Source organism: Glandiceps talaboti, chromosome 14 (assembly GCF_964340395.1).
Source record: "Glandiceps talaboti chromosome 14, keGlaTala1.1, whole genome shotgun sequence".
NCBI classification, from domain to species: domain Eukaryota; kingdom Metazoa; phylum Hemichordata; class Enteropneusta; family Spengelidae; genus Glandiceps; species Glandiceps talaboti.
The window spans coordinates 8,660,783-8,684,390 of record NC_135562.1 but is presented as its reverse complement, the minus strand read 5'-3'; the positions used below and the strand labels follow the sequence as shown (position 1 = coordinate 8,684,390).

Below are 23,608 nucleotides of genomic sequence, written 5' to 3'. Positions count from 1 at the left end.
TCCCCCTACCCTTTGAACCCTTATTTTTTTCTCATGCCCCCCCCCCCCCCCGCCGTAAATTATGACTCCAGGATTAGGCATGTACTCGTATCCATACGTTTTTATTGGACGAAACACCCAGACACACAAAAAAATCGGAATTTTTGCAGCGAGCTCAGTGATTTGATATGCAGTTGTGGTCGGCGCGGATTCGTACGTGTGTGAACTCACGCGAAACATGAAATCCGTGAAAGCTCGCGAGACTGTCCCAAATATTACCCATAGTGCATCTGTTTTGCCGACATTTTTGTTAGCTCATAACAATATCCGCTCGTAGTGAATATTTTCCACAAGAAGTGGACCAGTCAAAAGAGTTCCATCGGATTATGGATACAGAAAGAATGTAGATACTTTCGAGTACTGTGTATCAAATTTCTGTGCAGTTTTAATCGGAGTTTGTGAAGAAAACTGTGAGAACGGATTTGTGTACATGTTGCTACCTTGAGTTGCCATTTAGGGTCAAGTGTCACCGTCACTGTTCTCCTGTGTCAAACTACAATCAAGAGAAAGCTGTGAAGACGTAAAGCGACCCTACAATTCAGGGTCTTTCGGTAAATTTGGATTTGTGAAAGTTTGAAATTAACCACAATTTAAACACTTTTTAAAATCGTTATTCGAAAGGGTATCGATCCAAATATTGTTCAACCACCGTACACGTCCAGACGTGTTGTGGTGACTTCGACCGTCATGTGTGCACGTGAAATTTCAAGTTTTAGGCAGAATTTTGTAACGCACATAAATGTTACCAGCAACCGATTCGTTTATTACTAATTTGTTTCTTCCTGAAAGCTTAGTAAAGTTAAAAAGCACCGCTTCATCATCACCCAATCGCACTGATCATCAAAATAACGTGTAATACCTCGCTCAAACCACTTCGCATAATCTTGTAAAGTTATAAAAAAAAAAACTTATAAATTCATCCAATAGCCATACTTGGAGAGAGTTGAATATCCATATACCCTGCTTGTAGTCTCCTATGAAAGTATATAAAGTAATACCATGGCTACAGCCGAAGACATAGAACATTTTATTGCTGAGCAGAAATCCAAACTAGCGAGAGATAGACACCAGCTGGACAGACGTGATGCATTGCCTCCACAGGTATGGTACACACCTACATGTACATGTATGTTGTAGTGTTGGAAGTTGTTTTCCGGGTGATTTCCAGAAATCTGCTCTTAAACAACTCCATACTCAGCATCTTGCATGCATTTTGTGTGACTTTAGTGTTCATCTTTTGGTTTTTACTATTTGAAGTCCTTTTTGCCATTACTAGTACTATGGAATTGGAAGTACTTGTAAGATGTACCGCATGCTTTAGCAAATACCATAGATGTTAGAGTCAAGATAAATCTTTCTCCAATGTCTATGCAAATATTACATTGTACTACTACTAGTCGTATTGCAGATAAAATTATGTAGGTTTGGTGTTTCAGAATTTTTCACAGCTTGGGCAAGTCACAGATAGTAGACTATTGTCTATTAAGTGTCAATGCTAGAGTTAACATGTTTTCACTAAATTGAATAACAATACACAAATAATAGACAATAGCAAAGACTTTCTCCTCCACTGTCTATGGTCACAATTAGTGTTTTTACTTCTACATGACAACATATCATCAAGAATTAATTTTTGTGCAACCATTTCTATGATGGGAATGCATAGGAGTCTATAATTACAGCAGAGTTAATGTAACAGAGGATGGTACATGTATCAGATGCTGGTATTAGTGTGATTAGCGTAAAGGAGAAATTACCAGGGGTATTAATGTTAATATTAGTGTGTTTGTATTACATGTATATTATATAAATTTATGTAAATCATATCATTTTTGGGTTGGGTGAAGTGTGTCCTTTCTTGAGTTTGTCATGGGTAAAATGACGAAGATATAGTAAAATAATGTTTCTTGTGGGTCAATATACATGTAATATAGTAAAAGAAAGGAGGGCCAGGAATATCAAATGTTATGTGGTCCATAGGAGCAGAAATTTACCACTGTGCCAGAGGCGCACCAAATAGGCTTGATAAAGTTTGGAAGTGAAGGTACATTTTACTGACGAAATATTTGATTAGAGGCTTTGCTTACCTTCATGACACATAACTGCCAAGATAATTTTTTGGCATGATACTAATGTAAGATAACCATGCATGGTAAAGCTGGTATATTAAGTTGAAAGAAAAATAATGATTTTAATATGCAGTATATAATGACTCTAGATTGTGTTCTTTCTGGTAATAAGGATGGGTTGCCCTTTGTTTCACAGCAACATAGTTATGGTAAAGTGTTTTCAGGAAACATCTGTTTGAACTTATTATTATTACAGCACTTTATAAAACTTCATACATCAGTATTTCCATTTCAAAATTGAATTGCTAGATGAGGTCAGTATGTACATGTAGGTCTGCAGGAATTCCTGTTGTACATTTGGTGGTACAGTACACTACAGTAGAGACTTGCCCTTTTCATATAATCTATCATTTTAATTACTACCAGTAATATTTACACTTGTGTCTGATAACACATACATGTACTGTTATAAATTATCTTGATTGTACCATACAGATGTGAAAGATTGTAAATGAATGCATGACTTATTTTGCCCCCTATCCCCCCCCCCCCCCACCTCCACTCAGCACTGAGACTTGGAATATACAGACTGCAGACATCAGATCGTTGACGAACGGAACCTGTTACAAACAGGGAAAATAAACAACTGATAACTTAATAACACAGCATGTTGGCAGAACAGAGATTTGTATAACATTCCAACATTTGATATAATATGATAAAAACAGGTGTATGGCCTCTTTAGTAGTTCCCCTGGCACTGATCATGTACACATAAATAGTCCATAAAATATAAAACTGTTCTTATCAAACCGTGGTGTGTAATACAAGTCTCTGCTCTTCCAACATGCTGAGCCAAGTGTTATTGATCTAGTTAATTTATTTACTTTCCCTTTCGTCCATGGCCTGATGTCAGCAGTTATAGGTACATGTATATCTAGCCTGACAATATCGTTTACCAGAAGACATGTACAGTTGTAAGCCAGATAGTGAAGTCTCTATACGAGCATGTAGTGGGTGCATGTAAACTTCTGTTTTTATTCACATGGGTACATGTACATGTAGGGTAATGCAACCAATGTACATATATCCACATTCCACAGACTCATTACCAGTGCTCCCTAAGAAAAATGTAAACTCCTACATGTACACAGTACAGTATAGACATACACATACATATATGTATATTTGTGGTAAAGATGAGAACCTGATCTACATTGAAGCTTGAAGTCTTTGTTGTTGGGATCCTGAAACCGTGTGGAAAGACACCAAACACTTTCTTTTGTATTATCATCAGTATTGAAGTGTTATAAGATGTAAATCGTATGAACTAATCATTAGTGATCAACAAATGTAGGGTATAGAAATTCCAATATGTTCTACACAAATATTTACAGTTATGAGGTGACTAGTGGTGTCATGGTGGTCAAATGGTTAGAGTGATACTGATACACTTGGGTTTGAGCCTCATTGCTTCCATGTATTTCTGAATGGCTAAAGTCTTTGAGCAAAGCTTGAACCACAGTTGTGCCCCAATAAACCCAACTGTATAACTGGTTACCTGGTAGGATAGAGGTTGCTATGTGAATGCTTTAATCCTATATGCTTGAACAGGTATAGAATTACAATTATCAGATGTAAATCTAACATTGGTGTAAGCTAGTGGTTTGTACAGTATACAATTGTGCAGGGTTGTAATGCAAAATTGGAATATGAGTAACATTTTAAAACTTTAATAAAAACGAACAAAATTTAGGATGGTGTATATTTATAAATTGACATGTTTGGAATTCTCTGTACTACAAAAGTTGCTACATGTATGTTTGGTTTAATAGTTATGACAAGTGACATTTATATGAAATAATCCTAGTACAGTTATCAACTTTTGTATAATCTCTTGTAGTTCAAGTAGGGTCAGATAACAATTTGTGTACTTTGTAATTCATATCTACAAATAACTGAGAAAAATACAATTGTACACTGATTCCACGTATTGATATACAAAACACATATTTTTCAAGAAATCTTGGGATCATTGTAGAAAAGTCATATGATGATATGTGAGTCTGACATACTGTCAAACATGTTGTTTATTATACATGCAACTTAGGCTATGGTAAAATGTAATTTTCACTGGGGGGGGGGGGGTGATTACTCCCTTGATAATTTTCAGATGAGGGGCATGCAGCCTAAGTTCAAAACATGGTCATCTAGTCATGTACATGTATAATCCGAAAGCCAGACCTATTGTTAGGGATTTCAGTCACAATCATCTGGTCAATTACCTTTATTCTGCAGATCCGATACTGTGAAGGTATTTCTAAAGGTATTTCTAAAGAATGAAGACATTTTCCATGTTATTGACCCCATGATTGTTGAATTTTCAGGTGAAAGGATGGCCCATCATGCCATGTTTAGGGATGTTTTCACAAAGATGTGACCCTTTTTTAAAGCACATAAGTGTATACCTTTCTATACCCTTCCCATGGTTAATGGAGGATGTGTTGGTGATAACTTAGTTATCTGACTATGTGTATTGACCTTAGACTAGAGTGTCACTTTGATACTGAGGGGACTCTGATTCATGTTAGTAGACATGGAAAATCTACCAAAATGAAAAATGTTACGTGAGACTAATCTGGTGTTTTAGTTATGTGTCTTGTGGGGTATCTATTCAACACAGTTGTAAAGAGGCTTCAATGAGGCCCTTTGCTGAAATAAATCTATCTATCTATCTTCAATGTGAGTGGGTTTAGGATGATGTTATGAATCTGCAATTGAAGCAAGGTTATGATTACCATACCTACGTGTACAATACTGGATCCACTGTCCAGTGCACACACAAGCTCAGATAAAGCTCAAAGTTAGCTGTAGTCCAAGGTCCATAAACTAGTTGGACATGTCACATACTACACATAGACCACCAAATTTTAATAGAATGTGGTAGTTTGATATACTGACCAATCAATGGAGTTCGAGAATATTGTGGCAGTACACTCTGACTACCAAGTACGTACATTTTGTATATAGAGATACGTCACATGTCAATTCATGTACTTATTCCATAAAACAGCCTCTAAAAAGTGGAGACTGTCAATGATTGAACTGCCAGTGTTACTAGTGCTAGTAAATTGAGTCACCTATGTCTCAAGGTCAATGCCAAGTACAATTAGTAAAGCCAATTAAGTGAATAATATCCCATCAAACAAAACATGTATGTTGTGGCACCTTACCAACATACATGTACATGTAGATTTGCAAACAACTGAACAGTCATGGGCACCTATTGTGTTAAAGTATTGTTTCGGGACAATAGAAGATTTACCTTTCTATTGTTGTAAATCTAAGGTGGTATTAGCTGACTCATATGGAGGCTGGGTCAATTATTCACCGGAACACTAAAGGATTTAGAATCAATGAATACAGGGCACTTACCCTTTGACCTCTCAGTCACTATTGTCTGTACCTCTTGTCAGTGTACTGGTACAGTGGTAGAGGGATGGGGGTCAATCAAGGGCTGTGTTGTGGGTTGTTGTCAGGAAGTCATGTTTGGTAAATAGCAACTACATGTAATATAATTTAAAAACTTCCATGATTTCAGGGTATTGGATTCAATTGTGTATTTAATTCTGATACCTATATAAAAAATTGGCTAAAGTAATGTACATTTTTGCAAGGTTATGTGTTATCAACCATCATTGTCCTCTCTCAGTCTCTGAAAAAAAGGCCAGTTTCTTAAATAAGCCCGCTTGTGAAATATTCTATGGAGAAGTCTAATGTTTAGTTTTAAGGGCTCTACCCAGCCCCAGGTGGGTGCTGGTCATCCATTTATGATACATGTTTGCATTAAGCTCAGCATTCTTTTTACATAAACATTGTTGTGAGCATGTTGATGATTTGTAGCTTAGTATCTACTCTTGGGTAAGTGAAACTCTTTGAAGATTAGTAATGGGCAAGATATGGGACAAAGTAGTCTCATTTAGAGGGTAAGCCTTTGTTTTACTTGAATTTCACTAGATTTGAAGTTTCAGTGATGTTTTTAATGACTTGATCAAGTTGATGTTGTACCTTTGTAAATGTCTCATTACCCATACAATTTCCAATGAAAAAAAAAAGTGTATACAAAGATAAAAAAAGTGACCACAAAGTTTATAATGTTTGTCTAATACCCAGCATAACAGATGCACAATCCCACCTCACCAATAAAAAATGCTACAAAAATGCAATTTCCCTACAAACCTTGCACAACTACCCACCCCACTCCCTGGAACTAATGTTAGATGCATCAGATATAGATCACTGGCATCGCCCAGCAATACAAAGGCACTGTATGTAATTCTACCTCAGGTCAATCCTCTCACTGCAAGAACAATGAGATACATTATGCAATGTACAAATTGTAGATATCTTGATGAAGTTAATAATTTTCTTGGCAATTACACTTTACAGGTGCCAAACAGAGCACAGAATGGTTATCCCCCTCGTTCTCAAGAACCAACATATTCTAGAAAAGGTAGGTGAATGATGGAATTTACATCAGTTATAATTGTGTGTGGGTGTTCTTTTTTCTTACATGTATAGTTTTATTCATAATATAAATTTATATACACGTAGCATGTGGGATTGGCTTGTGCGCTTTTGCTTTTTCTTTCATTCATTTCCACTAATCCGACTCGCTTGCCAGAAGTTGATATACATTATAATATGTACAATGTACACGTATACCATATGGGAGACCATATTCTTACATTCTTTGCATGTCTTGCTTTTGCAGTTGGTTTTGTTTCCTCATTTTCTTTGCTGTGTGAGTTCATGTTCATTTGTATGTTGTTGGAAACAGCATGTTTGCAGCTGCAGCAATTGGTTCTGTTTCCAGTTTTCACTATATTGTGTGCCGTGCACATCAATGTTTGGTTCTATTTTCATCTTTCACGACATCATTTTTCATGCATGCCTGCATCAATGTTTGGTTCTATTTTCAACTTTCACGACATCATTTTTCATGCATGCCTGCAGCAATGTTTGGTTCTGTTTTCAACTTTCACTATATCATTTTCCGTGCATGCTTACAGCCATTATTTATGCTGTTTTCAACATTCACTATATTGTTTTCCCTGCATGCTTGCACACCTTGTAGATGAAGGTGATCAACCTGAGTATGCTGGGAATGTAGAAGGTAAACTGGGTCTGCATTGTATTATTAAAAAAAATGTCTCACAACTTTAATGGATCACCTACCCCAAATATGGACATCAAACCTCTCAGTAAAATCATGTAGTTTATCATTCAAATCATCTGAAGTGTACATGTATCTGTCCTTTGGCATTTGCTTTCTACAAAATTTGAATAGATACATGTGAAGAAGGTGAATGCCAAATCCAATCCGGTATAGTGTACTTGTAGACAAGTCTCATGTACATGCAGAAAGGTGTCAAATCTTGGCCAGTTGCCTGGCAAATCCCAACTATCTCTTGTTAAGTTGTAGAGAGGGTAAGTGTGGGAAGAGTAATGTGAGTGTCAGATCTGGAAAAATATCCATAGACAGGTTAGGTACATGTACATGCATACAAATAGAAGTGTACAACTCCAGCCAATGTCTATATGGACTACATAGATAAGATAAGATAAAACTTTATTTCAACCGTTTAGAAAATTTTACATTTCTAATTTGGTATTTCAAAGAAATAAATTTAATAATTATCTAAGTAAATAACTAAGTTATAAATATGAAAGTTCTAGTGTTTGTCTATTTACTACTATTCAGGTATATGAAAGAGCAGTTATAATATATCATATGGACTAAATGTAATTGTAGGGTTTATCGCAAAACCATTACTGTCATTGTCAGTGTAACACATTGTCTAGTGAGGAGTACATGTACTCTGTTAAGAAAGAGATATCACTGACTGATGTATAGCAACCAGTTAGGGAACATGCCAAAGTGTTAGATTTACCGACAGTCCACAACTCTCAATAAATCAGTATTTTGGTTCATTGTGTATTTGTGTAATCACTACACAAGAGTGTTCATTTTAGAGGAGTTAAATATATGATTCCCTGGTTACAATAGTTGATATCTCCAGGTTCAGCAAGTTTGTTATACATAAAATAACCTTACTTACGGGTTGCTACGACTTGCATCAGACTTTTTGAACTACTTTAAATGTCAAAATATAAAGAACATGCACACTTGTGTGTCACCATGTGAGCGCGTCAGAAAGGGTCAAAATGGCCCAGACCAGTGTGCCCTCTAATGATAGCCAAATTTTGTTGTTGTTGGTCTACATGATAAAAACTGGCATTTCTTGTGAGTCACTACATTGTGAGAGATAGTGGAACACCAAATTTTGGTGTTTCACTAGAAATTGTGTGCGTCAGTGGCGTGTCAAATAAGCTGTTTTGTGTCTCCCGGCATATCTCATGAGATCCCGCATGAGCCATTGCATCCATAGCAACCATGTGAGGGTGGTCTGCAATAAGACGTAAAATCCCTCATTGGTTTAGAGGGCACACTGGCCCAGGCTATAGAGTATGGCAGAAGTTGGTACAAAAATATGATTTCTAAAAAAATATATATGAAAATTCTTAATTGCAGGAGACCCACCATCACCTAGACCAATACCACGGGGTAGTTACGAAAGAGTGCGTAGTCGTTTAAACGAAGAACGTCGCCAAGAATATAATAAAGCATTAGAAGAGGTATGTGTACAGTGTGTGTGGGTGTGCTTGTGAAGTCACTAAGACATGATATAAGCAAAGTACCTAATAAATGGCTCTTAGAGTTATGCCAAGTTAACTCCTGAACTTCTTCGCAAGTTGCATGTTCATTCATGTAATTGCCTCAAATATTTCCATAGAAACGCTTTCATCATTTCTTGCATATTATCATCATCTTCATGACTTTCATTTATTAAAGAAAAAACAGAAATTTAAAAAAATGATTTTAGTATTTTAGAACATCTATACTTTGGTTTCTCTGTTTCAAAGTATGATAATTTTTTGTAGAGACCAAGTAAAAACTGATAAAATTCAAAACTTTGTAACTATATTTCAAAATGCCTGTCAAGAATTTTGCTGCTGTTGAGTAGTCGCCATAATCTGATATCTCAGTGCTATGTAATGCATGAATTTCTGATATCATAATTTAGTAGACTATATGTAGTTAGTAAGTTTTGAATCTTTTAATTGAATGACTTCTGGTCAGTATTAAAATTATGATAAACTTCTTCATTTCACTAACATACAAGTTAAAACAAACATACATGTAAATGATGTATACATGTACATCAATATAGACAGACTTACGGCCACATACATACATATATACATATGTATGTACGTACGTACTTACGTACCTACATACATATATACATACATACATACATACATACATACATGTACATACATTCATTTATACGTACGTACGTATGTACATACATACATAGTATACATACATACATACATACATACATACATTTGTATGTACATATATTTACAAACACACAAACACACACAAACAAACAAACAAACAAATACAAAACAAACACAACAGCTCATTTTCCCTAACATTAAATCACTCTAACTGATAACTTAATCAATAACACAGCAGAAAGTTAAGCTAACAAATATATAAAACTTTAAGCACTGTTAGTATATTAATTATTACATTTTATCATAATAAAACTAAAAAGACACTGGTACATTTACAATTTGATTTGTTACATCATGGTGAATGAGATGGTTTATAATATATGCATTGGTCATGTAAGGTGTACATTGTGTTCATCCTAACATATTGACAATTGGTCATTTAAGGTCATGTCATGGTTCATATATGTACCTCAGAAATCAGGCTAACATTAATTCACAAAATTCATTGACAAGCTGTCTATTGAATGAAATTCGTATGATTTTGCACAATTTCAAAACGTATGGCACCCAGCAGTGAAAATGATTATTTGCACAAAATCATAGTCACGTATTATGGTGTAATATTAGACACACAAATATCACAATCAATTTTCTTAGCAAATTCTTTGACACCAAACGATGCAGTCTGAACAATTTCCATGATTCCAGCATTAACCCTATTCCCAATGTTAACATGCCATGCACTTTTATGTTAACCACTAAAATGAATTGAATACCCCCTGTTAACTTTCAGAATTCTAGAGGTCAATTGTTTAGTACTTTGCTTACTTTGTGTCATCCCCTCTCCCCCCTCTCCAATTGTCATCTGTGTTAATGTCAGTATGTATGTGTGTGCATGTTGCTTGTTTCACCTTTACCCTAGAGCGGCATCAAGATGGACGTCGAAAGGGCAGTTACTATGAACCAATACCATAATGAGGTATTTTCTCCTTTGCCTTTCTCACTCTCATATTCATATCATGTACATGTACTAAGTCTTTTCCTTGTTTGATATATCATTGTCATGCTTGTCCCAACTCATCAAATTATTGCAACCATCAGTTTCAATCATATTTTGTCATATTACACGTATGTCACAGGTAAGTTTTGATCAGCACGTTTTTTTTTATAGTGTGTCGCCTGCATGTACATTTCAATTATGCGTATTACATTCATTTTGGTTATTTTAGTTGATCCATACACATGTACATGAGCTGGTTTGCGTCATTTCATTTTCAATGTAATGTCAAAGTTGTCAACATCTACCATTTCGTCCCCATGTGTCAAGTACAATGTTTAAATTACAAACTGCAAGCACACTGAAATTTGCAGTGGCATGTATGAAGATACACCTTCTCGTAGCAGTGTGTTCAGCATAGTCTTGCTGCTAGACCCCTTGGGCGCACTGAAGGTGACCGAAGGTCAGTAGTGAGGGTAATAGTTCCACCCTCATGTCTATCGGAAGGAAGCCCAAGGTCTAGCAGCTAAACTACATATTTGTATGTTTCACATGCAAGTTCAATCATTCGTACATGGGTCGACAACACTATTAAGTACCGAAGTCACAGAATAGTGGAATAAGCGACTTTGTATAATATATGTAGATCAAGGTTAAATATAGGTCATAGTGCAAAGGTTAAACTTATGTGCATACATGTATGTAGTGAAAGTGCTGCAAAGGTTGAAGTTACATGTACAGCTTGAAGTCAATGGCAATGAATAAAGATACTAGTAGAGGTCATAGTGCAAAAGTTAATAGTTGTATGTAGAGGTCAAAGTGCACAGGTTAAACATTACAAATAAAATGTAATCATGCAGAGGTAAAGTAATGCGGTGACACATGGTGATGGCGTTCTCTCAAGAGTGCAGACATTGCATGGTAAGTGCTTGTGTAGACATGAGATTATGTACTTCAGTACATCAGTTTGGAAGACTTCACATTAAGAAGATTTATTAAGGGGACAAAGACACATTTATTATTTTAAGCATTCACTGATTATATTATCCTGCTTGATTTTCCTTCTCAGAGAAAATTAGACTCACAAAGGTTGGCAATGGAGGAGAACAGTATTCCTGGTCTGAAGGAGAGAGATTCAGCCAAGGTAAGTTATATGCTAGTCTGTAGTTCTGTTTATAGCATAGCCTAAAGTCTCCAGGACTCCAACAGTCAGGACAATTTGTTCTACAACTTACTAAATATACTATATGTTAGTATAGTCTGTTTATAGATTGTCAATCTCAGCAAAAATGAGCTATCCTGTATCTGTTTTGATAGCATTCAAATTTTGCTTAGTTATCTATTCTACTTTCAAAGACTTAGTATCATTTTGCACCATAAATTTTAGCAGCTCACCAAAGCTTATGCCAGGTATCCATCATATCTTCATCAGTGTTTTTGTGAAGTTATGATGCATGCAATACACTGACTTAACCATTGGATATCTAATGAAAGCTTTGGTGAGTTACATTTGTTTGAGAATCTGTCGTAACATCAGAATTATAAGGTGAAGAAACCTACACTTTCTTTCTATTCCTAGCTGAGGATGAGGCAACAGAGAAATCAAGAATACAATGATTTTTTAAGACAAAAAGAAGAAGCTTCAAGAAGGCGGCGGGGTTTACGAGGTGGACAAAGTGAACCTGATGTCTCTGCAAGAGCCGTAAGTATCTATATTATAAGATATTAAAATCTGGATATATTGTATTACTGTAAATTGTCTTATTTTGAAGTTATTCACACTTTTAGTAAACTCGTTTTGCAGGTTTTATTTTTTGATTGTAAGAAATTGGCATGATACCTGATATAACACATTTTGTAATCACCACATTTTGTATGAACTATGATACAGCAATCTCAAATCTGTATTTAGTTTGATATTTAGTCTTGAAAGGAGTGACATGATCAAATATTCATGTCACTCTTGACAATATGCATTTAGCGAAATGTACTTGAAATATGCAGAGGTGATTGTTAGATTTCTCAGGAATCTACAGATTTACATGTGAAACTACTTATAACTGCAATAGATAATCCCTCTGCTAACTGTTCTCTCCAAGTTTGATACCCACTGCAGTGTTATTCCCCCACAGTAGTTTGTAAGATAATATATTTGCATAATTATTTACATATCAATAACATTCGTAATTTGCATACTGATCTGCATAATGATTGATATAAAATTTGTTGCAAAATGGAATATCATGTCGAGGTCATTATATACATGTATTTTGTATACAGTTTGATCACATCATGTGGTTAGGTATATAGTAAGTTGTGCCTTTATTCCAGGATTCAGTTTTCCCTCTGGAGTCTATTTTTCCCAGAGCAGGGCAACAAACCCAAACCCCAAGACAAAGGGGAGAAGCACCCTTTGCTCTTCACACCCAAGATTCTGTGGTCAGTGTTTGTGTCTAAAAAAAAGTACTGATGTTGAGTTCAATCATGTTTGTTTTGTTGTGTTGAAATTAACAAATGTTTACGAACACCTTGTTTTCTTGCTCAAATTTCCACTAACAAAGTGTTCATTATCATCATGTTTGTTCATTTAATTGCAATACTTAATATCCAGAGCCTGGTGAAAAGAGTGTGGCATGTTAACTGATAACAGACCTAGACATATTATATCTAATGCATGCTTTTTAGAAGCCATGATTCCCCCTATGTCATGCTAATAATGGAATGTTTTAAAAAGACCCATTGTTAACCATACACTGTATGCCAGTTTGTGTTCTAAAACTTTGAAAGGTGTTATTTTTACATGTGTTCTAATGCACACCAAAGATTTCATATGCATTGATAACTGGTTGGTTCTTACAGAGACTGTAAGATACGTTGTGATGTTTCGCCCTCACCGAGAGGAGGCCGGTGTTTGAGGGTGCCCCGTCACGGCGTACCTCACAGACTAGTTCTTACAGTGTTTATGAGGAGCTTATCATTATTTCCATGGTGATAAAATTCAAATGGATGATCATTTCCTTTAGTTTTCCCAGCAATTCATGAGATTTCTGTGACCTCACATCAAATATGGTTAGATAGTAGAATGCACAATACATTTTGAATGTCAGTTTCATCTTTATAACAGCATTGGTGGTCTTAGACTACATGTGTCACTATGTGCATACATGAAACTGTAAAGCCTTACCTGTCTGTAAGGAATATGTCTTAAATGCTGCATACTATAGAGAACGATCTGAATCATATCTAACAAAAGAAAGTATAAATAAAATAAAATATACAACAAAATAAAACCCATGAAAAATAAATTAAAACAATTGAAATGTGTATTCAGATTCTTCTATCAAGCTCACGCCATCCACTGTTTTACTCTGTTTTGTAGGGAAATGTAAAAAAAAACACCTCCAGTCACTCTGGTTTGGTAGTACATTAGGAACTGTAGATTAGGAAGTTTAGTGTACCCACATTTTGTATCCATGACTATTTTGAGTCCATGGCACGATGTACGGTGCTTAATCTGCTAGTGTTGAGACAAGTATAAGTTAAATATGTATTACTGCCCAAATATGGGCAACTGCATGTTAGCATCGGATGTTAACTAACAAATATGAGAATGGTGGATAATATCACAACTATCAAATCTAAACAAGATGGTATTAGTGTCTTTAGGTCAGACAATATTATATTTCATCGCACGCGCCTTGCAACTTGTGATCAATCTTTTAGAAGACCCACGTAGTATCATCTGGTCTCTCAACTAGTCGCCTAGGAGAGTCACCTAGGAGTCACAAGGAAGCTCTTAAGTTTGCCATTGTACCTATTAAGTTTCATACCCTGCTGATTTCCATTGGAGTTAAGCCACTTGGCATGCAGGTGTGATAGCAATACCAGGCTCTGCATCATCCTAAGGGTAGGGTGTCCCATGCATGCTGTCATCTCACTATCACGGCTTTCTCTTTCTTTCTTTCCCTCGCTTGCTGTTTTTATTCCTTTCCATATTGGAAGGTTCATACAGCAGTAGGCACAAACCCTATTGTCCATGATGTACAGGAGCACAAAGCCATTCGCGATGATCATAAAATTGATTATCGCAAACCAACAAAAGATGAATATTCACAGACGCATCCTCCCGAGCCAGCATACGACAGAGGGTTTCCACCTCCAGCACCAAGGGAACGAGATTTGACATTTGGGGAGAGACCAGTACCCCCTAGACAAGGTTGGAAAACACCGATTGATAACTATGATGATGTGTTGCGAAGAAAAAGAGAAGAGGAAGCCAGATACAGGTATGAGTTTGATTATCAATGGTTTTACAGATATCCAGATTTATTTTGGAACCATGAATAATTTAATTCATGATTTATTTTATCGTTATTTACTAATTGTTAACTAAGTTTGTGTTTGAGTATTCATTTCGCATTTTTGGCATTTTTCTGAAAAGTAGTAAACAGTTGTCGTCATGGCAGCTGTTTTCCTAGCCATGAAAATAACGAAATACAGTCACGACATTCTATCATAAACAGTACAAAACAAATGGTGTACATTACTATAGCAATATCAACATGATGTTAATGACTGTGTGGATGGCTTTGCATGAATTTGAAATTTCATCTCAGTACCTCATTGAGCCAGACATGAGATGAGATTCAAAGCCACGGATAGTCTCCAGGCTAATTGAGAATACACTTAATTTGAAGAAAAAGTTATCACAGGTTACAACTGTGTTATTTTTTTACAGACATGATGATCCATACTATGCCAGGCAAGGTGGTATGAGACCTGCATACAGTGATCCACATCTCAGTAAAAGTTATGACGAGGTAAGAAAATATTTCTACTTATGACATACAATCCAAAAATTGTTGGGAAGGGATTTTGAAGGTATGGAACTGCTACCCTTGGCATGTTTCTGCGTAGCCAATATCTTGGCCACAAGCTGAGTTTATTATCTTTTGACTCAAGCAGAAATACTGATTTAACCATATTCCTGGAAGTAGAATCCATGATAATGTTAATATCAATGCATGTCTTATAACATTACAATTGTCTACTGGCATTGTTAGAACAGTTGACTGCATAGTAGGATTTCCTGAGTATTTTTTGGTATGTATCATAAATTATGTTATGAGATCATTTATGAGTTATATCTAAATACTAGGTTTGAGTTCAGTTAATTGCAAGTGATGGTTTAAGTGTGCTTCAGTAAGTGGACACTAGAGGGCGGTATATTAATTATATAAATTATGTCATCGGACTGTTTATGAGTTATATCTAAATACCAGGTTTGAGTTCAGTCAGTTACAAGTGGTGGTTAAGTGTGTTATTATAGGTACATTGTACAATACTGCAAATATGCATTTAAAAGGTACTCGCATTGTGGTAACTACTAAACTTCACACTAACTTTGCTACTACAACAACACATATAACCTTAGCTTATGCCATTTTAATTAAATATAATATTTGACATTTTAGTAACCAGAACAAGTTTAATGTATATTCCATATACTAACATCTTTCAATATATTGAAATATACATGTACAAGGCTGAAATTACCTTTTTGTCTATAACTAATAGGATGAAAGATTGGCAGGTCGCAAGATGGATTACCTTGACCAGGAATATGATACAAGGTTAGTGAGTTTACTTTCTAAGTTCTAATTTCAGCTATTCTCTTTCTAATTGACCTGCTACTCTTATTTAAAGATTTTTTGTTACTAACAGTGACACATTTGAAAGTAGCTACTTTAGTGTTATCAATATATATCTACACATTTCTTTACCTGTGGGCCTCAGTATGTAATAGTATCTGTACTTCCTAGACATGCGATTGCTTCATAAACAACGCCATCTAGTGGTGAAGTGGAGAACAAAATTCACATGTATTGATAAGTTACTTACAATAGACTCAAGAAAGTAAATCCTTGCTGGATTCTTTCAATATCACCAAGCTGTTGGGAATGTTTTGAGTTACGATTTTACTTGTATCCTAATTTTGATGTGAACTTTGGTAAAGTGACTGTAGAACTCAATTTTACCAAGAATTTATACTACCCTACATTTTGTGCATGTATACAAGACACCAGTAAAAAAACTGGTTAACTCAGCTTGATTTTAACTAACAATACTTACTGTCTCAAGCAAACTATTACTAGGAAATTGTGGTTAAATAACTTGGAAACACTAGATGAGTACTTGTACATTTTACCTACACTTTCTCCCCTTAATAAAGACACTGGTACTATGACAGTGGTAATGAACCCAGGTAGAATTTCTCACTTACCCCTTCAACAAGAATAATGTACACTATGTAGTTTCCTTTGCTTGAAAATTACTAAAAAAATGTGGCAACTGACAAAAATATCTGCTTTCTGTTCCCTGCAGGAAAGTACGTTTCAGAGATGAGGCAATAAGAGGTGGCATGGTCAGTAGCAGGTAAAAAATAAAACATGTTTGTTACGAAGTCCCTTGTGAACGAAAACATAAAAGAGTAGATCCTCACTACATGTACCTGTGTTTCAACTCTGATTCTCTCTCACATTCTACATCCCTTCCTACTCTGAAAGGAAATGAAAACTAGTACTTTCATAATTAGTAATGAACATTTCTACTCATGGATATCAAAACATTTCGTAGAAGCAAATCCCAAATTTTCGCTTAGGTCTCGCCAGCATTGTCAGGAGTGTACTACAATGGGTTATTGTCATGATGTACTACAATGGGTTATTGTCATGTATCTCAGGAGAGACATGAATGATGAAATGAGCTTGAGAGAAACAGCTGGGATCTCCATGCCTGCATATCGGTTTAATAGATTCATTTTCATATTAAAGCTTGCACAGAAAATGGTTCTTTCTTTTTTTGTTGTCGACAATTGGCAACTTTTTAAATTTATTTGCTAGGCTATACATGCATGGTTGTTTAACTTTCAAACTTACTCCTAATACATTGCACCATTAAGTAGTGCTTGAAACTTAACTCTCCATTTTTATTGTTGCTTAAAATCTATCACCATTTTTGATTTACAAGGGACCTTGAAAGACCAAGATACAGAGATCCTCCCAGAGACAGAGACCCTTACTATGTAAGTAAATATTCCTTTTTATGTACAAATTGTACCAGAACATGATCAATCCAGTGTGAAACCCAAAAAAGTGTAGACTTTCTGTCCAGAGGAGGAACAAATAATATTCCACACACACACACACACACACACACACATATATATATATATATATATATATATATATATATATATATATATATATATGATTATATATATATATATAATATATATACGACACAAAAAGAACAATGAATGTTTCAAAATATGAATGAAACTTAACAGTGTAGAATGTACATTTCATAAAATCATTGTCTTTGTATACACAGAAATACTCAGAGTTTAGGATAAGATGACAACCCCAATTTCACTAGACAGTAAGATATGTCATGTTGCTCTACCTTCGGTGGTCTGCTCTGCTCTGAAAGGGGTTGAACAATGTGTGAGGGTACCTCCTCATGACATGAGTACAATTTCACTTGACTAATTACCCCTTCTGACACCTTCCTCAGGATTGTAAGCAGGACTTCTAGAGTAATATGACTATACTGTGAGTTGAGGTATAAATGGTAACGATACTGTATAGGAACTAGGCTATATTTGATGTAGAAGCCAGTAGCCTCCAAGGTGCAAAACTGTGAACAGGACTATCTTACAATTGTATTAATTAACATCTTTATGTGCTTATGTTGATAGGGAGAAAGTAGAATGGGTAGAAGAAGTAGTATGAGTGAGTCCGACAGGTAAGAATTTGATTCTTTTTGGATGGTTGATTTACACAATGATCATACTAATTAAAATGATTATGTAAATATTGCCAACATGTCTATAGACAACAAGTAAGTCACTGTTACAGTAGTAGACTGTATAGAAGGTCCTAGGAAGGTTAGAGGAAAATACCATTCAGTGCAGTGGAAAATATGTTGGAAAAGGTTTGGGTGTTTATTTTTGCCCAGTAGTGGCTTTCAATTCCATACACCAATGATTCACCAATTCATATAAATGAATTGTTATTCCCAAACTCCCTAGAACCGTTTATCAAAGTGCCCCCTTCCCCCATCTGTGCTATTGACAGTCTTGTGGAAAATGTTTGGGTGTTTATTTTTGCTCAGTAGCGACCTTTCCATATACTAATGATTCGCCAATTCAGACATATTATAAGCGAGTTTAATATTATTCTTAAACTCCCTAGATCCAATTTAGTAAAATGCCCCTTCCGCCATCTGTGCTAGAGAGTCTAACAAAAAAGCCATGAAACATAACATGTACAAACTACAAAGTAACTTCTTAGATAACATCTAGTGCAAATTTTGAAGACAGTTTACACAATGTAAGTTTTGTTTCTGCAGACTTAGAGGTGATGTCGTCAGACCAGGTGCCAGGTCAGCACCAATAGATGACAATGCAACAGGACTGTTATTAGGTGAGTCATGTACTTATCATATCAGTACAACTGCTGACATCAGACTGTGGACAAACAGAACCTGTTAGAAACAGGGAAAGTGAACAGCTGAATTGCTATTACACACTATGGTTTGATAAGAACAGTTTTATGGCCTCTTTGCATGTACACGAAATGCCAGGGAAACTGGAAATTTGTTTGTGAATGTGAAGTATTATGTAAAGTGGCCATAAAACTGTTCTATCAAATGATGGAATGTAATGCAAGTCTTTGTCCTTCCAACATGCTGTGTCAGTGTTATTAATCCAATTCAGTTACTTACTTTCCCTGTTTGTAACTCATTCCGTTCATCCACAGTCTGATGTTGGCAGCTATATTAGTTTTCATGCAATTACTATTATTGTAAAAGTTTCTGGCACAAGTTAGCTAAAATTTGAAATTAAAGTGATTTTGGATAATCGATTACACTATGTGATGAAATACTTTTAGCTTACATTTCTTGATATTTGACAGGTGGTGGAAGCACTGCGAGTGCCCAACAAAGGAAAAAAGAGCAATACAGAAAAGAATTAGAACAACAAATGGCAGAGGCCAAGGAAGCCAAAAGAAGGTATGTACAATGTACACACATATATGATGATATACCACTATGTACACATAGGTGTACCAAGTCTGTAATCTATTAATAGTGTGTTCTTTAATTCTTTTCAAAGTACATGAACTAGGGGTGGTACTTTACAACTACGAGTTGTTCCTTCATGTAATTTTCTACAAAAGTTCTTGCAGCTTGTTTGTATATACTGGTAGATCTATAGATGGGTTTATTCTGTATCTGCACTTGTTTGGCTGTGTTTCTCCTAGTGGTATAAAGTTTATTTATTCTATGGTTTCTGAGTGTTTATATTAGTGGTATAGTTACAATGGTGAAATGTGTAGAATTGCTTCAAAGAATAGAGCGGTATCTAATTTTGCCTTTAATCTGTGCACAAGATTACAAGAAACTAACATATTTTTAGCTTGCCTAATATGATTTGGGTGATGCTAGAACTTAGAAGGTAATGGGAGATTATAAACATTGCATAAATGGGCTGAACAATTTATTCTTTGTACCTCACCAACTGAAAAATGGTGAGGTGTGTTCAAAATGTTATCATTTCATTTTCTCTACAAAAGTGGTTGAATTTAATAGCTTTGAAAATGACCATATTTGGACATTTCTTATTAGCATGAATGTAAATACAACAAACACAGTAAAACTGTACAACTACATTCGATGACATATATTTGAGAACATGAGAGTTGTAAAGCAATGCAGCACTTTGTACTTAGATCTTGAAATAAAAATGAAAAGGGTGTAAAAATCTGTCCATAATACAACAGGTAACACTGACGTAAAGCACTTTCTCTATATGCTACACTTGTTTATAGCATTCACATCAGGTATAACAGTATATTGTTTCAATTGGTTTATTGACAAGCCTAACATATGGCCTTTCCATTGTGGTCAATTAGCTAACGAAACAGACTGAGTATACTTCTACACTTGAGAAAGATGCTACCACTGATTGAGATACAGAAAACGCTTTACTTTGGTGTTATGGGTAATAAAATAAATGACACAGAAATGGTACATACATGTGGTATGTGTATGGTATATAACATGTAAAATATATATCTGCATTGTTATTTATACGAGATAAAATTTTCTGAAATTTTCAGTTGAACACATTATTGTCAACAGAATGACCCACCTGTCAGAACTCATGACCTTAGATGACCTTAGAGATGTTTGTGCCTCATAGGGAATCAAACTTATAAATCACACTAATGTTAAAGATTCAGTCCATTTATGCATCAGCTGTATATCACTGTTGTAGTATAGTGTAGTGTATATTATTATTCTATGTACACAATCCCATTTTGTTTTTCTTTCACCATCTTCCCTGACAGAGAGAAACAACGGTAAGATTCCAACCCAAACCTATCTCTAATCCACTAACTGTACACTGTACATTGTACAGACACACTGCATGCAGTCTATATGAGAGCACACTAACCATGACAATAACCACCAGCACCATCCATATATTAAACCAGTGTGATATTTACTGTCTAACTACCAGATTCATACACATGGTGTTCTAGTTGTCTTAGACATAGTCTGTGCCAAAGCTGACTGCTCTAAATTATGCTTGGTAATATTTCAACCCACATTACAGAGGTTGCTGAAATTTTCTGGATATTGAAAAAAGAATAACCGATTGTATAATAAAGAACTGTGTGTATAAGATATTATAGAAGCAGTCACTTACATACAGTCAGTGTTCTCCCTGAACAACATGTACATTCTACATGTGCAAAAAGGACATCACACCCTCGATAAAATGAAAATCACATTCCAGAAACAGTCATTTTATGCTAAAAATGGTATCACTCACACCAGCCCCTAGACCCAGTTATACTTTTGCTGTTCTGTAATTTATCTCTGAAACCTTTTGTGAAAATATTCCAGGGAGAACACATGATCACAAAACATTTTATGACCGGAGGCAATAAATATAATGTGCAGTATTGCAGAAATCTTTTCAGCAACCTGTTAGTTGAAAATTCAATTTTCATACCACTTTCAATGGTTCCATGCCATCATACTCATCAAATCAAACTCAATTCAACCATCTTGTTTGTGTATCCATAATATTATCAATAGTAAGCATCAAATGCTGTAAATAGCAGTCATTCAGAAATCGGAGCTGTCAAATTTATATTGGTACAGACTGTGTTCAGGTATATGGGGTAGCCTTTTTGTAGATATATCACATGTTATGGTACTAGTCACATGCATGCATAGAAATATATCATGGGAATGAACAAGGTCGATAGTAGTTATATTTACTTTGTACAACCAAAGTCATAAGTGTACATGTATGAACAACTAAAAACATGAAAAGAAACCCAGTAGGTAACAGTGATGGCTAATATCAAATGCTGCATTTATGACAATGGTTGAGAGCAAAGTACATTAGGTACAATGCCTGTAGCAACATCTGTGTACAGTAATTATTGGGAAAGTGTTCAAGACCACTATAGATAAAAAAAATAACTTTTCTTCCCTCAGTTGAGGGTCTTCGAAGTTAATGGTTTAATTTTGGGTGTACTGAATTAGATGGGAGAAAAGTGTCTAGAGCTGTACATGTTGATTTTTTAAAGGGGGAGGGGGGGGGGGTTCCCTCATCAGAATACATTTGCATGGTGCACAATGCAAAGTAAATTGTTTTTCATTCATGGGTATGACATCATTGAAGTGCTGAGCTTTGCTTTTATAAAATGATTATGATTTGATGTAAATGAATAATATTCAAATACCTTGCAATGTACACTATGTAAATCAAAGAGGTTGATTTACATAAATTAGGTCTGAACACTTTTCCTCTGAGTTACACTTACACAATTGTTACTCCTATTTAAATACCAGTAATTATGCATGATTGTTTGGTTTCCATGGTAACGTGTGATTTTACCCTTAATGCATGTTGTGATGGTGTTACTGCATGTACAACCATTTCACTCACCTTTCTTCACAGCATTGTGTGATGTCATGTCATGTCATGTTATGTCGTAGTGGTTTGTATTTCATGATCATGTCAGTTTTCAGTTTACGTTTGTCAGTGAATCGAGAAGTCTAAATAACAAAAGTACATTGTAAACATGCAGTATTTATGTTGAGAATTTGATATTATATCATATATTTTATAATAACCTGAACTAAAAATAAGTTTGTAGAAATAGTATTAACGTTTAGACTCTAACATTTTTTGTAACTAATATTTTATTTATAATCATAGATTCAAATTTATATGTTTTTGTAAAAGTGTTCCTGTAATAACTAATACCATGTGAAGATAGATTTTTAAATTGTTAGCATTGCTGAATTCAATTTGAGTCGTTTTGATTAAAATTAACATATCGTAGTTGTGTGTGACAATAAATAACCTGATACTAATATTTCATCTAAAAAAAAAAGCCTTGACTACGATTACCATAAATTTTATTTCATTATTTTATATAAAAACAAAATGAGTGATTTTTTTGAAACTCGTTCTTTTATTTTATTTTAGATTATAAAATCGTATGGCTTCCATTCCATCCATATTTCTGATCGGCTTTTTGTCATTCAAAGATTTTTGGCTCATTTTAGGTTTATAACAAAAATTGTGACTTGAAAATGAGGGTAGAGTTATTCACTGTTAGCACCTAATTATATGATGTTTCAAGTTTAAACCAGTTTCATTTGGTTTTGATTTCCTGTAGTCAGGAATGCAAAAATTTTATTATGTCTAAGATTAGGATGAAATACCACTATAAGAATAATGTCCCAGGAAAGTATTTTCAAAGGGTACATGTATAAACACCTATCAAATATTTGATTTTTTTTTCAATCATCGAAAAATGCCTCGCAGAACCTTTCCTGTCTGGTTTTTTCTAAGGCTAAATCTCTATATACTAAATGAACTAAAGTCAGTATGACTAGCAAAATTACTAATTTAGGACTTCTGTTTCATTTTAAGTACTAATTTGATTTCGACTTTGTGCTAAATTTTTGCATAGGTAGTCAGTAGAGGACTAATACAGTATAAGTTAAATATGAAACTAGAAAAACCAAATTATAAT

The 23,608-nt window shown here is 35.0% G+C and overlaps 1 protein-coding gene across 14 annotated transcripts in view; it reads left to right on the top strand.

Moving 5' to 3' along the window:
- Positions 1 to 278: 278 nt before the first annotated feature.
- LOC144445499 (centrosome and spindle pole-associated protein 1-like) overlaps positions 279 to 23,608 on the top strand; it is an 81,401-nt gene continuing 58,071 nt past the window's right edge. For 10 of the 14 annotated variants that reach the window (XM_078135082.1, XM_078135077.1, XM_078135075.1 and 7 more), the window contains exons 1-15: positions 279 to 590; positions 967 to 1,140; positions 6,557 to 6,620; positions 8,703 to 8,806; positions 10,401 to 10,457; positions 11,545 to 11,619; positions 12,055 to 12,177; positions 14,478 to 14,761; positions 15,214 to 15,295; positions 16,053 to 16,108; positions 16,860 to 16,910; positions 17,505 to 17,559; positions 18,235 to 18,281; positions 18,888 to 18,961; positions 19,454 to 19,550. In XM_078135082.1, coding sequence (XP_077991208.1) covers positions 1,039 to 1,140; positions 6,557 to 6,620; positions 8,703 to 8,806; positions 10,401 to 10,457; positions 11,545 to 11,619; positions 12,055 to 12,177; positions 14,478 to 14,761; positions 15,214 to 15,295; positions 16,053 to 16,108; positions 16,860 to 16,910; positions 17,505 to 17,559; positions 18,235 to 18,281; positions 18,888 to 18,961; positions 19,454 to 19,550 — 1,271 coding nt within the window. In that variant the 5' untranslated portion in view covers positions 279 to 590; positions 967 to 1,038. The remainder of the gene's footprint in view (positions 591 to 966; positions 1,141 to 6,556; positions 6,621 to 8,702; positions 8,807 to 10,400; positions 10,458 to 11,544; positions 11,620 to 12,054; positions 12,178 to 14,477; positions 14,762 to 15,213; positions 15,296 to 16,052; positions 16,109 to 16,859; positions 16,911 to 17,504; positions 17,560 to 18,234; positions 18,282 to 18,887; positions 18,962 to 19,453; positions 19,551 to 23,608) is intronic. The other 4 variants (XM_078135078.1, XM_078135083.1, XM_078135074.1 and 1 more) reach the window with 4 other exon arrangements.